The following is a 21,528-nucleotide window of genomic DNA, read 5'->3' on the forward strand; positions in this document are numbered from 1 at the left end:
ACACACATTCACACACACACACACACACACACACTAAAAAAACCGATGTTGTTGCAATGATTACATCTCCGTATTTGACCGATGAGAGTTGTAAACCTCTACGCAATGTTTGAACAATAAGAACCTACAGAGGTTAGATCAGAAATTTTACTCCCGAATTTTCAAAGTTTATAATAAGAAATGAAATAACTTATTAGTTAATTATTATCATCATGAATGATAAAATTCATATATTTTACCCATTATCAAAATATAAAAAAAAACAAGAATTTGGTTGTCATGATATTATTAACCCTTTCTCCGCTACTCTCTACTTCTCAGCTACTAAAGATGCTGTTATCTTCATGCAACAAGCATACTCATAAATTTGCTATCAGGCTGGAAGTCGCCCTTTAAGCTCCTTGGCGCTGCCGGAAGTTACAGTGGATTTACAACAAGTGGCGCATTTTCCGGATTAGCAGACGGCGGTTGGACAAGTCTTATCCTTATCATTAACAAACATTAAACTCACTGGTCTAATTATCCATTGTCAGACACTTACATTATACTACACCCATTTTAGGTAAGACGTGATAACCCACCTGTGGCCATTAACCTTGTATGATGGTAACCATTCTCATGCAACGTCATTCTTACCTCCCCAGTCCTGCCCCCCCCCCCCGAATGTTTCTCATGACAATAATTGGTGCTCTCTCATTACATGTCCTGTCTGGCTGAAAATGCATCTTCCGTTGAGTTATGTTAGCATAAACTGGTACGTTTTCGTTCGGTTAACAATCACGATGCTATATATTTATAGATGTGAATTCAGAGAAATGCAGAAAATCGCATATTACAATGGCTTATTATTCTTGTTAATCTTTACAGCAAGTTTTCTTTTTATTTTGTAAATGAAAATTTCCACTGTTGTCTGTGGGTTAAAAGGCATGATAAATATCAGAGGGGGGAAATGAAGAGATAAAGATACAGTTGACGAGGATAACGATAAAAGCCATGATAGAGTGATAATGATTACTATGAAATTAAAGGCAACATCAACAGCACGTATAGTATAATGGAAAAAAAAATATGTATATATATATTTGACGGAAAAGTCAACGTTCTTTGAATGTAGGCCCCTATTTGATGAAGAAAATTCTATAAATCCCCCGACGTCATTTGCTGTTATCGATGTTCGTTTGGCTAACATTCCCACTTTTTGTACATGGAAGAAACATATTATGTTATATGCCATGGTGGCGGGGGGGGGGGGGGGGCAAAACTTCAGATGACGAGAAATTGAGTCCTTAGAAGATCATGTGGGAATCTCTGTTGGGCATTTCATACAGCGTCTTGCACACAACTTGTCATTTTGGTTCCCGTACGGAGATTATCCATACTTGAATGAGGTCGAGGTACTGTGAGTTGAGTACAATTAAGAGTATATTGCTCTTGCCTCAACTCTTCACACTTTAATACTCGTCGAATAATTATGCATGTATTGCTATACTATTTATATATCTATAAGTTGTGTGTATCGACGAAAGAACGATTAAGCAGCCGGTGCATGTGATGTGTATGCGTGTGTGAGGGTAATTATGTGATATTGAATGTTGATATGTTTGTGCGATTGACTGTATAAGGATTTTTTAATCTGTTTTATATATATATATATAATCCGTTGAATCTAAGCAAAGTGTAATGAGCGTGTCCTTGTGTGGATGTGTAGGCATATCCACTCAAAGTCATCTGAGCAAACAGGTCTGCACGCGTCGGACTGAAGTAAACAGAAGATGGAAGAAAAGTTATGTGGAAATAGATTTCTGACATAATAGAGTATTGTAAAGCGTGTCCCCTGTACTCCAATGTAACATTTTGATTTATTGCTCTATTACATGTTTGCATATGCCCATATTAGGCGCGTTAGATGTAGAATAGTGCCACTGATTTAGGACCTGCATCAGAAACAGCTCAGGAGTCGCGGGTCACGAGTGCGGATTTACACAGACATGACCATTGGCGACCATTATGTACTAATTGCAAATTATACATAAGGATGATGGTCGTGAGAAGATTAATCCTGTAATGACAACCAGAGCTAATTGTCGTTGTAAGAGGGTTTAGGCTGAAAGTTTGATCGCCTTTTGATACGGGAGAGTGGCGTAAAACAAAACATGCACGTCCTCGAATTACAGCATTTCCAATACGTGAAACCAATTCATTATAAGTATTAGAGCTCTGGTCTCAAAATCTAGATGGCGCCTATTTGTTATTGCCTTTTGTGTTTCATCCATCTGCTTTTCATGATCTCATTGTACTGAAATTGGTCATCGAATACACACTCACCTCAGATAGCAATAAGAAAATTCGATTGAATTGCCTGTCCACAAGGAGTATTTTCATGTTTTGCTGTAAGTATGACGATATCAACAATGCTCGATATACCGCAGACCACAACTCACTGGCATAACCTACCAGTTACTTTCCACCAATCTCAACACGTGTACAAGATAAGCATTTTTTTTTTGTCACACTAAATGACTAATGGAGGACATGAGAAATCGGAATGATTTGTGTATGCCGATGGTGCAAATTTGCATCTCAACCACACATTTGAATCAACAAGCCTTCATTCACAGAGAATCTTGGTGGTCTGCATTAGGTCTGGGTGTTTTGTTCTCTGTCTGGAGAAATTTGAATTATATCCCTTGTCGCCAGTACGAGATGATTTGCCCATTGAGAGATGCTGGTTTACCAGTGTACTAAAAACTACATTTGTGTGTTTGTGGTTTGTTTGTTTTTTCTCCGAGGAGATCTATGAATGACCTATCAAGTTCAAATGTACCTATCTATACAATACATTTAAAATTAGGAATCCAGTTTGCATGCCTTTGTTGTTGTTGCATCGAACCACACCATGAATGGCCTATCAAGTTGAAATATACCTATCTACAATACATTTGAAATTAGGAATCTAGTTTGCATGCCTTTGTTGTTGCTGCATCGAAGCACTCTTTTGGTCCAATAGTCCTCTGCTAACTTAACGCATTGTTAGGAACATTTTTTTTTTTCATTTATTTATTTATTTATTTATTTTTTGTAAAGGTATTCCTAAAGCCCCGGCTAAAACCTTACTACATGACAGCGTACGTCACAATAAAGAGGTATCTCTCCTTTTTCGCATGAATTGGAGAAATTCTGGGGGAGGGTATTAATTTTTGTTGTTGTTTTTTTTTATCACATTAACGGAAGCCTCCGAAATTAAGGCGCGGTTTGCTCGGAGCCTTGTCATCATTATTGTCCCGGAATTGCCAGGTACTCAGGTTTTCTCAAGGGTCAATAATCACATCTTGTCCAAGCATATCCAACCGCGTGTGATTTGAGTTCAGGATCTTGTGATTGTAGATCCATGCACAGTTCTCCTCACACCCTGCAGAGAATGAGCTCAGAGGCTCTTCTTGCCAATCTCTAAAGACAAAATCAAGAAAGAAACTATGCAGGTAAGGATTAATGAACAACGTTTATGGACTAATGCACTGGTGGGCTGATTGATTTTTGTTTACGTAAACTTTGTAATCAATCGCATGCTGGTACCCGCGCTGATTGAAAAGTGTATGCGCGTGTAAAGTAAATGGGTAATTTAATATATTTCCCAGGTGTGGGTGCTAATTGAGGTGTTTAAACAAACACATAAAGAAAAATTGTTGACAAGTCTGCACGCGGGTGCTTCATGGTACCTTTAATTCAAGGCCGTTAAGTAAAGTCACTTAAGATTTAGTGTCCGATAACTTCCGGATGAGTAAAATGCAGTACGTAAGGCATTTAACGGGATGAAGAAATGGCTGCATCAATAAGTATGTAATTACAGTAGTGACAGCGGGTATGATACAATGTAGCAAACTATGAGTTTGGGGATTTCAGTTTGTGGGAAAATGTGTTAACAACTCGGTGTTCATTCGCGAGGCATTCCTATGCTGCAAAAAGTACTTCTGTTGTCCATGTAGAACTATTGGGTGGGGCGTTATAGTCGTGCTGTATATAGCTGACTCATGATAATTGTGTTGGTTTAGGTGTATTTTGTTTTTACTGCAATGTTATTTCAAATCTGTAAATATATCACTTGATAGTGTGCACATTATCATTTGGTAGATTAAGAGAGTTCTAGGCTAAAATGAGTGAATGACAAATTATTCTTTAATCATCTGCTCAGTGACTGATTGGAGTTTCTCTGTAACTTTACAAATTCACTGACATGTGCTCATAATTAAAAGCTATATACGACCAACTGTAAAACATTTTAGAAGCAGATGGTTCGCACGGTCTAGAACCTTCAAATTAATGTATAATTACATACAACAATAAGTAACTAAATCTTTTTGAAATGTTACACATGGTTTCTTTCGTTCTTGATCTCAAGGACACAAAGGAGGTAAAAAAAAACAAATCGAAATTTTCTTGAGCACAATCTGCTACAGAGTAAACCCTTTAATTATAAAGCGTGCGTGTGTGTGTCTATGGGTATGTGTGTGCATGTGCTTGCTTCTTAAAGAAATATCAGTTATCAGTTACAAGCATCTTCCAAATGCTGAGTTTGTGTGATGTCACTGTCTTCTATAAACAGTGTGATTAAATTAGCTTTATACACACCGCACATCTATGAAGTCCTGTTTTATAATGATCGTGAAGAAGTTTGATTTGGTTTGGTTTGATTTAATGGTTTCTGTACTATCTGTACGTGAATACATAATATAAAATGATATAAAATGATGTAAAATTACTGTGTGATTACAAATAATAGAACAAGACATACGAAGTTCCAACGAACTATATCAAAATGATAAATGGAAAGGCTAAGGCTTATGCAAGGTTTTACATGCTTGCAGAAGTTTGAGTAAGTTTACGAGTTTCAAGTGAACTATGGAGAAAGGGAAGAAGGAAGAGGAAACGGTAATTTCGTATGAACACGGAAGAGGATAAAGGGAAGGAGCTTATCTCACCTGCATTATCGACTGAGGCTCTTTGTCTTTCTCATATACTCTCTATAACACCACTGCTGGTTGAGAATTTTGACGAGCGGTCATGGCAGATGGCACACTTCACAAAATATAAAATATTGTCAAGAAAACTTCGGAGCTTTGCATCCGATACACAGTAGGCCCTATACATATCGGATATGTAGACGTATATCCGACAGATAAAAATCAAAAATATTTATCAGATAGAATATGTCAAAAATGATCAGTTTACTTATATATATATATATATATATATATACATCTCCTTTTCTTGTAGTTTCACTCAACATTGCAACCTTTTTGTCCTTTCCTCTGCTGGTCCCTTCAGTTATATCTAATCTCAAGTCATATCTTGCCAAAGAACAAACTGTTTTTCGAATTTTGTCCAAAGACTATTTTCTTTTCTTCCAGAGATCCCACACAATCCAAACTTATCTCTTGGGACAGACCGATAAGTCCCATTCCAGATTCCAATTAACTTACTCCCACCCAGGTCAGGTCGATAGATATATCAATGACATATCATCTGTAGTGTAGAAAGGACAGGCAGACCACGACTGCTCGTTCTTACGTTCCATTGCCTGAGCGCCTACGATTGTGGATGAGAATCTCAAGTCATGTTAACGTGTTTACTTGAGCACAAATATGTTAGAGAATGTCTGTCATGTGAGATTATGTCAGCTCTATGGTTACAGAAAGAGCATGATATTTGTTAGTCTACTCCCAGGTGGGAAAGATTTTGTTTCTTTTTACAAAGTATGAAGTCGACAACTAAACATTATATAGGGAAGTAGCCTGTATTTGCGAGGCAATATTCTTTCACCTTTTCTATGACGATGAATGCCTGACAGGATTTCAATTTACAAGTGTTTGGAAGACAAAAGAGAAGAGTTTAAAATACCCGTTGGTCTGAATTTAGGCTACTGTGCTATTACGTGTATGCTAAAGCGTGATAGCTCTCATCGCGTATTGGCCGAAAGTATTCCGGAAGTTGATGAAGGAGTTCAGTTGCGACTTATAACAGAGTGCAAGGGGACAGTGTTGTCCAGTGGCTTTGACAACACTCATAGCGCTCGCGTAGCTCAACCAGTCCTCTGCACCAGGTCTTCTACAGTTGGTTCCCCACTTCTTAAAGACAGGGCGTTGAACACGTCGACAAGGAACCAGGCTGGATTTAAAACAAATTTAAACCTTTTTTATTCAGTGTAATGCCTTCGCCATAGATTCAAGATGAGAACACTGCTCATTTCGGCTGCACTGTGTCTGGCTTTTGCTGGTGGGGTTTGGAGTGATGCACCTGGCGAACAGTGGTAAGTGGAACTTTTGTCAATTTCTTAAGTGCCCTATCTAGAACCTGGCACCATATCATGTTCTCAGGTGGTATTGGTTCTTATAATCATGTGACGAGCAACTCTGTTTTGTTGGTGTATTCATGTAACGAATGAATGCGAGTATATTTCCTTCAAACTGTTGGCATCGTAGCGTGTTCTGTTCATTCTTTTTTTTTCTCTCTCTCTTTGTTGTGAATGAAAATATCAGCCAAGATAGAAAGGGAAGTAGAGATACTATACAGCCAGTGTTTTACAATTTTGCGTCAAACAAGCTCATCGTGAATATGCATAAGGAATATCAAATTTCATGAATTTATAAATTGTTGATGTATATGAAACATGATAACTTATCGTTAGAATTTAAGCGATAAAGTATTTTTCTTAGTGAGTTTAGTGAACATACAGCATCAATGAATCGCCCATCTATGTAGGTTACGCGAGGTCTGGATACGCATGCTTTGAGAGAAGAATTATAATACAATGTATACTGTAAGTTACACATCTCTGGAAGAAGTCACCCATATATATATATATATATATATATATATATATATGAGATTAAAACCTAAAATGGCATTAAAACGCTTTCCTCGCCAGGATAAAGCGTTTTAATGCCATTTTAGGTTTTAATCTCATATATACATATATATATATATATATATATATATATATATATATATATATATATATATATGCTGTCCTCAAAACAGCTTGTGTGGCACACTTCATCTTTGGCTGCCAGATTGGGGTCATCCCACGAGACCGACACCCACGAGTAATACAATCCACGAGTTCGACATTAATAAGAAAAGGTCCATGAGTAGTACAGTCCATGAGTTCGACACTATAGGCAAACAAGAACCGTGAGTTCGACCAGGGAGGTGGAAGAGAGACCCTGGTTCGACACTAAGCAAAAACGGCCCACGAGTTCGACATTCATCACGAGGCTTGATGTGTCGGTTGCATGCGCCTTATTTGCTTAGTGGACTCGTGGACCTTGTTTGCTTATAGTGTCGGACTCATGGGCCTTATTTGCTTTAGTGTCAAACTCATGGGCTGTATGACTCATGGATGGGCTGAATAGCTCGTGGGCTGTAGAGGGTACCTATACAGCTCACGAGTTGTATGACCAGTTGTATACTAACTCACGAGTTGTATGACTCGTGCATGGGCTGTATGATTGCACCCGGCAGACTTTCTCATATATCATATTCTGTGAGCAAGATGATGTACTGAATATTGCAATGATACATCTAAATTCTAGCTATTTCCGTCACTGGCAATCATTTTGCCTTCAATACAAATAGAAGTCATCTAGTTTGCATGTGGGACACGATGAGCAAGCTAGGTAAGAGCTATTAGTAATTTTAACGGAGAAGACATGACTAAGAATTTGAAGGTGTGTAAATGAATCTACAGAGATCAAATATGACTTGGGTAAACACGAAGCTACACAACGGTAGCTTCTGTATGTAAATGATCATTCAGGCCGTGGACATTGTCCCAGGGTATAACTCTGAAAACCAATTTTCTACCCTCAACTCGGGCCAATAAGTTTACAGGTCGAGGTGCCGGTGGAGTCAAACCGGAAATATACGATAGTGAGCTCCAGGTATCAGAATATACTACTATATCATATATCGCAAAGTATTGAGGGTCCAACATTTGGGTATCACATGTTAGGATGGCAGTCAGTCAGTGGGCAGGTACCATGTGTGGGGTTGGCTCCTTCCGGGGGGGGGGGATAATGGTTGGTCAAGGGTCAATGCTCCCAAAAGGAAAATCGTGGGACTTCTCGCGTTTCAATCAGAAGAGTTCTGTGGTTTCAATACTTTTTTTTTTATCTGCCAAAAGTGTGGGAGGCTGCAGCTTGCCCCCCCCCCCCTCTCCACAACCAATGTTTGGTGCGTTTTGCTGCTATTGTTGTTTTTCTCATTCATTGTTAATCTTATTATTACCTCAAAGATAATAAGTTTTGAAATTCTCAAGACTTACGTTCTCACGAAACGTGACTATCGATTTCAATCTCATGCGAGACCTATGAAATCATGATATAATTACCTCACACCAAGTGTTCTACTAACAGATATATTCACAGTTTCACACCCACTTAACTGATTTGGAATGCGTGAAAATCTAAAATCCTTTGAATTAAATCACTTGCAGTTGCAATGATGCATCAATAATGACTTTTGAGTATAGGAAATAACACTTCATTTTGTTTTGTCAAGAAAGTTTATTTTTTATGTATCCAAAATGATTTGAAAAAAAAAATCATTTATCATTATTAAGTCGACATGAGCACGAGGATGATTTACAGTCTGAATATTATTTCGTTCTACAACATTTGATGCGCGATAGTAAAAACAGAGACAGAACTAAATGTTACATGTATAGAAACGTGGACAAAAACAGCTGCTGTGTGACATCTTAAGTTGGACATCTAGAATCGTTAGCTGGTGAACTTGACTTTGATACCATCGCTTGTAATGAAACTGAAGCTTGCAATAGTTCGAATTCCTGCCAGGGAGTGGTCTAAAAGCACTCATGGTGGTGATGGGAAAAAATGATAGGGGCGGTTATATTGATTCCAGTAGTATCAAATAAACTTCAAACGTACAAATGATTGTGTTATAAACTGTAGACTCGTCGTTGTTTGTTTGTTTGTTTGTTCGTTTGTTTATATATTTATTTATTTATTTATTTGTTTGGATTCATTTGACATGGTCACTATAAAAGCACTTCCACTCTTACAAACGATCTATCATGGAACCAAGGCTTTAACTCCTATCCCTTAGTATAACCAGTGAGAAGGATGGTGAGAATTTAAGATTTTTGTCTCGTCTTCTAGAGCCACAGAAGTCGAGAAGACGAAATCTTGACATATCGCCCCTTTACACTGTTAAAGGACAAGTCCACCTTCATAGACATGTGGGTCGAGTGAATGCAGCAATATTTAGTAGAGCACATCACTGAGAGTTTGAGGAAAATCGGACAATCCGTTCAAAAGTTATGAATTTTTGAAGTTTCTGCTCAGTCACGGCTGGATGAGAAGACTACTATAGCTTGTGATATCACATGAGTACAACGATATAAAGAAAGTATAAAGAAAATTCAACATATTTTCACTTTTCTCGCATAACAAAAGAAAACTCGACTTCTCTCTTTCAGAAGGCAAGGGGAATAATATTTCCCTTAACATACGTCAGTAACGAGTCGAAGAAATGTGCACTTTATTAAAAAAACAAAGTTTCGTGAAATTCTCTTTTTATTTTCCTTATACCGTTGTACGCATGTCACATCATACACTGTAATAGTCTCCTCATTCAGCAGTGATTGCGCAGATGCTTTAAAAATTCATAACTTCTGAACGGATTGTCGGATTTTCCCCAAACTTTCCCAGATGTGTTCTACTAATATTGTTGCATTCACTCAATCCATATGTATATGAAGGTGGACTTGTCCTTTAAACGCGAGTTTGGGTTTAATCATAACGTTTGACGATAATACATGATGTTACAATAATTCGGACTACATTAAGATATACATTTATATCTCATAGATTAGATATGATAAATACAAGTACTTTTATGATCCGTTTTAAATTCATGTAGTATCATGGCTAAAACTATACGTACAAGGTTTGGGAATCCTATACCCAAGTGTGCAGTGTGTACTCCACCTTGGGATAAGAGCTGACCTCTTAGTTCTAGTTTTGAAATACACCCTCAATTCACATCTCATTGCTACATAATGATTTCGATTATATTATGCACAGTGACACCATTTAATTGTTATATTGCCAGCATAACAGCTAGTTAAGCTAATAACTGGGGATTTTAAATGCCATTTAGCGCGATCGAGTCGACATTGAGAATGATGAGTCAAATCGATAATCCAACCCATAAACATTTTCCTCTTTTATCATCTCTTGGTTTTGTGTAAAGTTATGCATTGTTTATTCGAGGACGTGTATCTTTAACGAGAGTGGAATGCACTTGTAATGAACTTATGGGAGAGCTTTCAATATGAAACTGACCGTCACCCTCCACCAGCCATGACATGACTGTACGTAGCAGGATATGGAACCTCGTTTTCTCCTGTTACGTGATCAATGGGTTTCCCACCGCCGAGTCTGACTGACATTTCTATCATTTCATATCATAGTATTGTATGTCTCAGCTTGTCTGTGAACCCTGTCAATCAAAGATTCTTTAAAACTTCAAGTTCAAGTTCAAGTTCAAGTTTTATTTAACCAATTCATTAAACATTTGACATTTTACAAAAGGATACAGCATTAAGAATAATGAATGGTTTGGGACCCCAAAAGAAGCAGAGCTTGTAAAAAAGGGGTCCCGGATAAACATATAAAACAAAACATACTAAAGTTTTAAACATATTAACAAGAAGTATAATAGTAACAAATTTACATACAGGACAGATGCAACATAAGCACACACACACACACACACACACGCACACACACACACACACACACATTCAATCACACAAACACGTGTCACAAAAACGCTCATGCACATACATGTAGTTCACATGAAACTTAAAAACTTAGTCTCGTTAAAAGGGAGTAATCAAGCGTACAGGTAATAGAGATAGCTAACGTAGAAGCAGGTGATTGATGTCTACAGACAAAAAAAAAAGTTAGTTTGATAGATAAATAGAGAGAGAGACGGAGGAGACATTCAGCAACAGACTTATGGAGATAGGAAAGAGATATTTTAGCGAGGTATAGCTCTGACCTGGATAGGTTTGGCGGATGTACCGGATGTGCGCGGTTTGTTGGAGGATCACAGGTTATGGAGGGCAGATCATATTGGAATGGTGCCGGAAAGGTATTCGTCTTTTAGTGCTTACACCCGACATAGATGTAGGGTTAAACAATCTTAATCTCCTGAATGGTGAAAGTCACCGTCTGATTGTGCATGAACGAAAGCTAATGGAAGAATCTTTCATTTAAAAGAAATGTGCGATTTAGGTTGAAAATTGAATTTGATAATCTGACTTGAGTCGTCGGTCTTTCAGTGTTCTTTCAGAGGTCTTACCCTATGTGGAATGGGGGTATTAATGAGTTGAGAAGGAACTTTATGATTTAGGTACCCCGCTACCCTATACAAAAGATTAGGAAAATACAATAGAATAATTAGTATTTAAAAAAATAAGAAAGTTGACCAACTTGAAGATCTTATCCATTTCTCAAGCAACAATATCGGTTCCAATGGTATTACTTAAAGTGTATCTTTGGCCCAAAAATATTTTTTGATATGTGTAAGAGCTACATTTCAGTAACCTATTACACCAAGAATCAGAAAAAAAAATGTTCAATATTAGCAAAGAAAAATACATTTAAAGTTATAAACATACCACTAAAGCCAATGGGTCTGAAAAGAAGACTATAACTTTGCTATTGTTCCCAGGCTGCCTGATCTCTTGCTGGTTCCTTAATCCCTTGCTGGTTCCAGAGAACAAAAGAAAGTTGATAGTCTTTCCTTTCACACTCACTGATTTAGTTCTTATTTTCTATATCAAAATATACTTTTTCTTCATTTATATGTAACATTTTTTTTCCTGATCGTTGGTGCAACAGATTACTAAAATACATCTTTTTCACATATCAAAACATATTTTTGACCAAAGATACACTTTAAGATACGGTAAGGCGAAGATTGTCGTTCCCTGACAAGTCTCGTGACTAATTGCACATGCAAATTATCTACATTTTCTCTCTTAATTGTCAATGAATTCCTAACTTCTACCCTTCTATTTCCCTACCACAGCTTAAGTCATCACAATTCTATGTCTGTGAAAGCATTACTCGGTGTTGAACTCACTAACAAATGGGAAATTTGGTGATTTGTGTGTGTGTGTGTGTATAAGTGCGTGTGAATTATTGAGAGACTTGCGGGGGATGAAATCTTCCTTTCTTCATTTTGGGACTTCTCACACAGGACGAACCCTCTGAAAGACCAGTTAAAGTTCGTACAAATTGACAAATCTGTCAATGATCTTTCAGTGAACTTTTGATATGATATCAGAGGTTTTTCATAATTCCTAATTAATCTGTCAGTGAATTTCATGGTTTCAATGATTTTCAAAAATTTTGAAGAGGTTCAAAATGGTCTTTCCGCTGTCTTTCATGAAAATGGTCTTTCAGAGATCATTCAGCGATCTTTATATGAGCGCTATAGAGGGCCATTATAGTTTTCAAATATCTTTCGACAGGCTCTCAAGAATTGCGATATTTTTGGAGAGGCTCACTGAAAGATTATTGAGAGTTTTTTTGAGGGAGCCTTGAAAGATTAGTCTCTCAGAGATCTTGATCGATCTCTCGAAGATCTCGGAGGGTATTTCTGATAATGATATCTCTCAGTGATCTCTCAATAGTCTTATTGGTCCAGTCCGTGAGCGTAGGTCCCACAAAGATCTCCGAGAAATTTGCTGGAAAATAACTTTTTGTTCTTTCAATGATCTTTCAAGGGTTTGTAGAGCAATTCCACATAAAGATTATTTTCATCTTTCCTTGAAGACTGCTGATGGATCTTGCCAATTTGTGGTATCTTAGTGGTCTCGTAGGGGTCTCCGTTATATGGAATCGGGTCTATAGGATTTAGGAATGTAATATGGTATGTTGCTGTGACCGATGTCAACATGTCTTGAAAACATGTCCGCCATCGTCTCAAGTTGCCATTCTGTTGTAAATAATAGCTTAATAAATGACAAAACCATCAACCTTACATATTTCGTGAACTATAATTTGTGTTGCAGTGTTATAACCATGAATTGGGATGTGACATCACGTTGTTGTTGTTGGTTTTTTTTTGTGTGTGTGTTTCTGTTTAATGATTGTGTGATAAGTGTACATGAAAGCAGGACTGGTGAGCCATTAATTGCAGAAGTTCACCGTGTAGGAGAGTTCTGCTCGCACTAATGGTTGCTCTGGAGGACGTAATGGTATGTGTTAGTGGAAGTGGATTAATGAAAGTAAATTATGCTGTCAGAACGATAGGAGACAGATAATTTCATGACAACAAATCTTCGAGGTGACAGCTTTCTGAAAAGTTCAAAGAACGTTCTGTTATTGATAGTAAAAAACCCATGTGCATTCACCTTCTGTTTATAATGAGTTTCTATCATATCAGATTTTTGAAATACATCGACGCACATGGGAGAAACAGAAAGAGAAGGGGGATGGGAACAGTACAACAAAAGAAAAAGAATTGTAAACGTTCACCCGAAAACGATATTAATGGAATGATATCTGCCATGACATGTCCTTGACCATATTTCATTGCCATCAAGTTCAATGTTACTATTCATTGCTGTGTCCGGAGGAAACAGCCACGGCCAATGCCAAAACAAGTGAATTATCCATACAGACTGATGAAACCGCACTGATTTCGATCTCATAATAATGAAGACTGCTCGCGAGGTGTATGTGCAATGTCTTGCCGCTGTGGCATAGGCAAAATCTATGCCCTCTTAACAATTCTTTTTGAACAGACATTACCTAAATCAACATGGTAAACGGAGAAAAGGTCAAGGGAGAGAGAGAAAGAGGGAGAGGCGGAGCGGGGGGGATCGAAATTAAAAGTAGAAGGGTGGAGATAATAGGGAGATTACTATCGAGGGAACATAAAAGGGATTTTTTATCACTTGAAGCTTTCAAGAGCAATAATTATTAATTACTTTAATTGTTTAAAATTACGCATTCACCTACCTGGAATGTAAGCAGTAGGGCCTAAACAAGTAGGGATGTGAAGGTAGTATTGTAACGTATTCAAACTAGTCCAACCATATTACGTACTTGCACTTAGAAAAAAAAAAAGAAGAAAAACCAGCCGCATTTATACGCTTGTAATGCTGTCTTTTTACACATAGGTTATTTATTTGCAGATTAGCCACACCTTCCATGAGCTATAATGCAGCATTCTTTCTTCTACTAGTGATCATACAAACTCCATGAATTGAATATAACACAGTCTTGGTCTTTGGAATTACCTGCCAATGCAATATCCCACATGAAAGTTTATCGTTTTTCCAGTTTCGCCTTGCTTGAGATTTGACATGGTGTTACAGTCAGTATTGATAGAGATTATTTTGCATACGCCTAGGGTAATTCCCAAATATTTTTTACAAAGAAATTACACAATCATGAGCTTAACCTGTCAACACATGCAATGAACTAAGTTTTCATAAGTCATATTATTCAAATGATAAGCGGATGGCTACGATTACTATCATGATTGTCTTACCAATTTCTTTCCGCAGTGGCTTCAAATACCTGGTGACGTCGCCAAAGATTCTCTTGGCGGGTACAACGGAGAGAATCTGTGTCAACCTCCTCGATGAAGTCGACATTGACTTCTCCCTGTCCCTACGGGAAGAGTTTTCGTGGTGGAGGAGAGATACTGCCGGAGAACCGCAAAACCTGACCATGTCTGACTACAGCATGAGCTCTCAGAGGGAGTGCTTCGACTTTGAGGTGAGCAGAACTTATTGGATCGATTTTAATTCAAGAGGATCCGAGGCCCAAGTCTTTCGCACTTGGGATATTTTGAGTAAAAGTATACTCCTTCTCTGAAGGCACCTCTGAAGGAGCCAAAGGTGCTATGTTAAATGAGAAATGGTGTATAATATCTTTCTGTTCCCTAGTTGAGATATGTACCAGAAATAATTAAAGCGATTTTTCTTCTGTCCCTTTTTCAGAATAGAAGGCTCATGATAAAAACATTAATGGAAAGGGGAAAAACGACTTCAGACTATCTTCTTATTGAATTCTTCACAACATCCCAAATATGGAACGTGTCCCCTAGCCTAGTTTCATTTTAACTTTTCATAAACAAAATAAAAAAGGAAATTTAGGTACTTGGTACATTGTACGGTAATGAAATTATGTTCACTTATCCAAAATATTGAATCTCGCTGAGGGCTGATAAGGCCAATCTTTGATGAACAATCAGCTGTAGCTGCGGCTGTAGAAAAATTTCGATTTAGGTTTTCTTGTTGTGACCAAACTAATTTTCTTAATGAAAGTTTTATTTCATTGTAAGCCGCATACATTATGTTTTACTTTTACTTCGAAATTTGCAGTTACCTGAAAAGGAGAGAGTGGGCAAAGAAACTCGCATTAATTCAATTGTGTATCACTGTTGATTCTGTGCCCTCTTTTGTTACAGCCTCGCTACTATATCGTAGATCTTAAGAATTTCCTAATACACTGTGGACATAACAATAATACATCTGTCTATAATTACCGGTAACCGATACCATCAGTTGCCACTATATAGCTACATTCAAGGGTTGCAATTGTTATTTGCCCAGCAGTGACCGGCCGAAATATTCTCATCAGTAGTTGAAGATAACCGGTCAAAGAAAATGATGGCCAGTATTTAAAAAGACAATGAACATGTTTTAAAGATTTTCCGTTGACTTGGAACATGATCTGCATTCGGGGCAACTGCACTTTTCAATAATGTAGCATGCAATGCTGTTGGTGCTGTTTCACTTTGGTTTGTCAGGGGGCAATCAAATTGACATGTCTATAATCTTTGCTGGCGCACGTACTATACTGACCAATGAGAGGAAAGACTGTGGGTGATGAATTTCAAAGCGTGGAACAGTAAATGTGTTGTTTTGACAGGTTGCTAAAACAGGATGTAAAAGCCTCCACAACAAGGTTGGCCACATAGAATTACTAAAACAGACCTCAATAATATTGACAAGCCTTTAATGAAGTGGGATAAGGCATGGGGCAGCAACCGCCCAATGGGAGAAAATATGCCACGCGTGACTTTGTCCTTGTGAGCATTGTCGGGGGATGTATGAAGGTGGATTAATGAGTTTGGCATGTGGGATGTGCTGAATGGAGATTTGTTATTTCGGAAAGAGTTCAAGCCTTCATTACGAACAACGTTGTGCAACAGCAATTACAGAGTTCTATTGCAGGAGATATTTTTACTCCGAAGGTTCTCTGAGAAATGTAGAGCGTTTTAGATTAGATCAAATAACGAAGGTTATTGATTGTATAGATTTTTTTCTCTCTTAAGACTGCTTTATTTTCTTGAATGACATTCGACTGATTGGGTCAGCCTATTTTATCTTGCGTCTTACATTAGACTGTCGATGTTTGGGGAATTTTACTATCAAACCATTGTAAAACTATATTATTTTCAAGTGAATAGAGCTTCTTTTTCGCCGCTACGATTTACAATTATTGCTTTATATCTTCTTCTTTTTTTGAAAATTGATTATAGTGTATCTACTAATGGTGAAATATATCTTTAAACTAGTGTGCCTGGCCTTTTTTTTTAAATTATTCCAGCATAAATGTTTGTAGTTTATTTAAACTTGGTTGTTTTTGTTTTTGTTTTTGTTTTGTTTTTGTGTGTTTTTTGGGTTTTGTTTTTTTTTTCTTGGGGGGGGGGGTTAAGCAGTTCCCATTGAATACAAGTTTATTCACATCTACTTGAGATATTGGTAACTTCGGATAATTATATAAAAGCTACAGTACATGAATTATGTTTTAGGCAAGGAAGTAAAAACAATGACATACAAATGTAGATTTGATTACTTATCAACTGAATGGTATAGTTTGTATACCGCATAGTACGTTACCAAGAAAGACCGTATAGTTAAGCCTCTCTTGCATCCTCATCCCTATATGCCAGAAAGTCCCGTGTACGTGACTATGGGCATATTATGTAAGAGCTCGGAGAGAACTGACCATTCGGTTTTCAAGAGTTGCATTCGTTGCCAAGATAAGTGAAATAATCGCTGATCCATAGTAATGCATGGGCGGATCCAGGAATTCCGTAAAGAGGGGATGCCTTCACAAAATTAAATTTAGCGCACGCACTCTCCCTTTTTTCTTTCTATTCCTTTTGTTTTAACTAATCTTTTTATTCTTTTTTGTTAGCAACGGTTCTCACAATCAAATGATGAAGCAGGAGATTTAGAAAAGGCCTGTATTAAAAAAAAAAAAACGTCCTACAGGCCATATCATCATTTTGGTTTCTAGAGAAATATAAACATGTCAGATCAAACTGTCGAACATTATTATCAGATGTTTAATATAGATCTTCACTGTGCTGTAGTCATTCTTTAAAAAAAAATAAAAAAATCCCTTGCCGAGTGACTATGATGAGGTTACCGTGGTAGAACTGCCCATAGTAAAATATTGAGAGATAGAGTCTACAGTACAAAAGAAAGAATGTAATTCATGTTCTGCTATCTACGATGAGCTACTGGTGTGTTATTATACATGATTGCATTGTTATAGTTTGCAATGCTCCGCAAAGAGCTGCGAGTTAAAGGACCAGAGGACAAACATCCCAGCAGTGAGAAATCACGTACGTGAGCTACTTCAAATGATTTTTGACGATTTTTAATTTCTTTATGATGAATTTCTTCTCTGCTTAGGTCCCTCGTATCGACAACTCGAGGCAGAATGCCAAGCTCATCTTCAGGGCTAGAGAGAGCAATCAACCTGATGACGCCTTCGTCTGTGACAGCGAGAAGTCAATCCTTATCTCAGAATATGCGCGCGAAACACTCATTCAGACTGACAAACCCATCTACAAGCCTGGCCAAACAGGTAAAGACGTTATGTTCATAGCGGTATATATATCTCTCTAATGTCTGTTTGTCTAACTGTATATAATACATTATCTCTTTATTTCTCTGCATAATGATGAATACACAGTTTATGCATTTTATTTTGAGAAAGTATAGGAGAAAGAAATACCATGATGGAGGCAGGGAGATCGTTTTGTTTTCGTTATGCATGGGATTGCCTGCATACTATGATTTACAAAGCAGTGGTAAAAATGAACGCGTTTCTCAGGGATTATTAGATAACTTCATCATCAAAATCAGGGCACAGTAACGAGTGTTCCCTCCTCTTCAACCTTTCCTTTTAAAAAATGTTCTGAGACCGCCATAGAAGCCTGCCTTTGTTGCGAAAATATTTAAATTCTTAATAAATCACAGCTCGCGCAACCCCAGATTTGGTTATAACAGATTTCAAAAGCTATCAAAAAAGACCCCAGCGCTTGAGTCTAGTGAGAAATAATCGTTTGTAATATGTGGAGTTTTTGAGTTGTTTTTTTTTTTTTTTTGCTAATTTCGTATAGTTTCGAGCAAGAAGAATATGGAGAGTGAGCAAAATACATATCCAAAGGGCAATCTAAAAAAGAAGCCTTTTTTTCAAATGTAAGACAGTTGGCTGTTTTGAACCATCATACATAAATGCGCACCGTTCTTGTCTCAATGTATAATATTCATACAATAATTCCAGTGCTCTTCATAGTGCCGAAGGCTGCAACCTCATAACTTTATTTAAACTGCGACCCAGATCTGAATGACTTCGGAATGGTGGTAGCTAACGACCCGTGTAATTGATTGTGTAGGCGGAAATATTTCACTTTGACCCATGTGTACGACGGGTTCATCTCAGGGTCTGTATAGCTGGACGATCGGATAGGTTCAAGCCCTAATTTGCTCTTTGCAACGCTGGGTTCATCCGCACTCGATTAGCGACAGATGAAAAAACGCAGGTAGCAACGCTTTTTGAACAATATTATGGCAAAGCACTCACACACATGCGTGACCTGTAAAGTCGAACTCCAGCATGAAAATGATAGACAGTTTGGATAATTTTTTATGTACTGTGCCTTACATGAAATGTCACATGCCATCTTTTCCTAGACCAAGTTTGAAATTCCAAACTATAGGACACTTATTTTTTATGCATCGATGTAAAAAAGAATTGTGTATTATTCATCTTGGTGTAGATTAAACTTATTAGTTTTATTATGATATTGCCTTCTCTTCTTCAGTCAAATTCAGGATAATGTCCATTGACAAAGACTTCAAGACTGATAATTCAACGGTGAGTTCAATTACATAACGACGTCACTAATTCAAGCAAGATTAGAAACATGAAATTTGCATGCTTCAAGCATTTTGTATTCTGCTAAAATGCTAATGAGATCAAATATTGGTTTTTACATTTTCCGGGGGAAGGAGTTATATCTCTTAGATGTCTATCTGACACACTTTGTCTTCTCGCTTTTCTTAGCAAACTATTTCAAACGTTGATTTCGAATTTCCAGTGTAATATAAAAAATAGCACAAAAAATAGCTGTTTGTTGTATTTGCTCGACGATGAATTACAAACCTCGAGAAGAACATGTAGGAACATAAAGCAAATGTCCGAAACATATTATGACAACATCTTATGTCTCTCTGTAGATACCCCTTATCTGGATTGAGTCCCCTAACGGTGTTCGGTTAGCCCAGTGGGACAACGAGGAACCAGAAATGGGGCTTGTAGATCTCGAGTTCCCAATGACCTCGGAGCCTCTCCTGGGAGACTGGAGTATCATCGTAGACTTTGGTTACAGGGAGGCTCGCACTACGTTTACAGTAGACGAGTACGGTAGGTCTTTGACTAATTAGCCCGTTCGTGTATTTCCACTTTGTGCAAGAGCAAAAATGCTGATTTGTAATGTAAAGCTTGTTGGCATTTAGATTCATTGTAGTGAAATTGTTATCTATGTGATCCTTATATAATCAAATGGTACTTAAAGTCTAGTATTTTGCCGGTCCAATACAAACGTTTGCTATTACACTGAATTCAAAAGAATGGACCGGATGCTTCCACAAGTCTTAATTGACCATTTTGGTCACCTAATTGTCTACGCAAGCTCATTCTTTTTTCAACATGCATTCCATGATACATTCTTACGTATGAGTGAAGTACCTAACCATCTGAGAAAAAAAACAAGGTCGATTGGGAAATGTGCACATAAGCTAGTTACGAAATGTCTAATAGAACCAGAAGACCTATAAAGAGTATTCGGAATTTCGGAAGTGTCCTGAGGGCCCCGTTGCAAGAAAGTTGCAATCAATTGCAAATAATTGCTAATTTTGAAACAACCATTCTGATTGGCTCAGGGTCTGCCCTATTAAGAAGACATGCATGCAACAATGATTTTGATTGGCCAGTGACAATCAGTCGCAAGTTGCGTTTAAACGCAAAGTTTCTAGCAACGGGGCCCTGATCTTCTCTCTGGCGTGCATTCATTTTAGTTCTGCCGAAGTATGAAGTAACAGCAACTGGTCCATCCTACCTGTCGCTGGTCGACACATCGGCGGAAATCAGCGTCTGTGCCAAGTAAGTCGAATCTCTTAGAGAAGGGAACCTCGGACGTTGGATCAGGCATGCAAAATTTCTTTGACAGCAGATTTTTGATGAGTGCACATAATTTGTGATTAAGACAGATGAAGACTGACATTAACTTCCTTCACTCTCTGTGTTAATGCACCCTATGACTTTTGCGTGAGGACCGGTTTTCCCAGTATTCTTCTTTCAACGTGGGTGTCAAAATTATCTTAGTAATCCAAAAAACTAAGAAACAAACAAACAAACAAACAAACAAACAAACACCGCATTTCTTATTTTCTTGTCACTGCTTGTCGTCATTGATCTGCTATATGTAAAGAATTATGTGGCAAAATCATGACGTCACCTGTAATAATCCTTTTCCTTTTAAATTGCAAACAAGGTACACCTATGGTCAGGCCGTTCGAGGTTCCGTTATTGGAGAAGTTAACATCAAGCCGTACTACCGATACGACACAGGCCGGCCATCAGTCCCTTTCGATGGGGTGAGTGCGAAAGAAACCCGCTGTCAAACCAGGGAGGTGGTCAAACTTTACGGAGCGTGTGCCCTGCGCCAAATCGCACGAATTCACGCTTATCATTAACTTTTTCATTACCACCGATGTCTAGTTTTCAAGCAATGGCGATGACACGTCGTTTTGCTAGTCTTGAACGGTTTCATCTGAGAAAAGTTTCATCCCCTCAGGGCTATAGTCTCAAGGTCACATTGAAGTGACTATATGAAATGAGGTGCTGATTGATTGTATCGTCAGAATTAATCAGAAAATGGCTTGGTCATGGATTTGAGGATTTATCGGGTTTTTGATAACATGATGATTATTGATGTTTTAATAGCTCTAAGGCTTCATATTCACAAAAATTATTCCTGTACTTATCTTTGTGGTTTGTTTTGTGTTTAAGATTAATTCATGCTGTCGGCTAACATCCGTTTTTAAGTTATAATAGACCTACACCGTACCTACATAAAATAGGAATGAAAGGTACAGTTTGTAGTTGTTGA

General features: G+C 37.7%; 1 protein-coding gene across 1 annotated transcript in view; it reads left to right on the forward strand.

Moving 5' to 3' along the window:
* Nucleotides 1–6,122: 6,122 nt before the first annotated feature.
* LOC140230875 (pregnancy zone protein-like) overlaps nt 6,123–21,528 on the forward strand; it is a 56,579-nt gene continuing 41,173 nt past the window's right edge. Inside the window, exons 1-7 of the mRNA XM_072311021.1 lie at nt 6,123–6,304; nt 14,612–14,825; nt 17,762–17,936; nt 19,180–19,232; nt 19,595–19,781; nt 20,435–20,519; nt 20,911–21,013. Coding sequence (XP_072167122.1) covers nt 6,225–6,304; nt 14,612–14,825; nt 17,762–17,936; nt 19,180–19,232; nt 19,595–19,781; nt 20,435–20,519; nt 20,911–21,013 — 897 coding nt within the window. The 5' untranslated portion in view covers nt 6,123–6,224. The remainder of the gene's footprint in view (nt 6,305–14,611; nt 14,826–17,761; nt 17,937–19,179; nt 19,233–19,594; nt 19,782–20,434; nt 20,520–20,910; nt 21,014–21,528) is intronic.

The sequence above is a fragment of the Diadema setosum genome, chromosome 7 (assembly GCF_964275005.1).
Source record: "Diadema setosum chromosome 7, eeDiaSeto1, whole genome shotgun sequence".
NCBI lineage: Eukaryota > Metazoa > Echinodermata > Echinoidea > Diadematoida > Diadematidae > Diadema > Diadema setosum.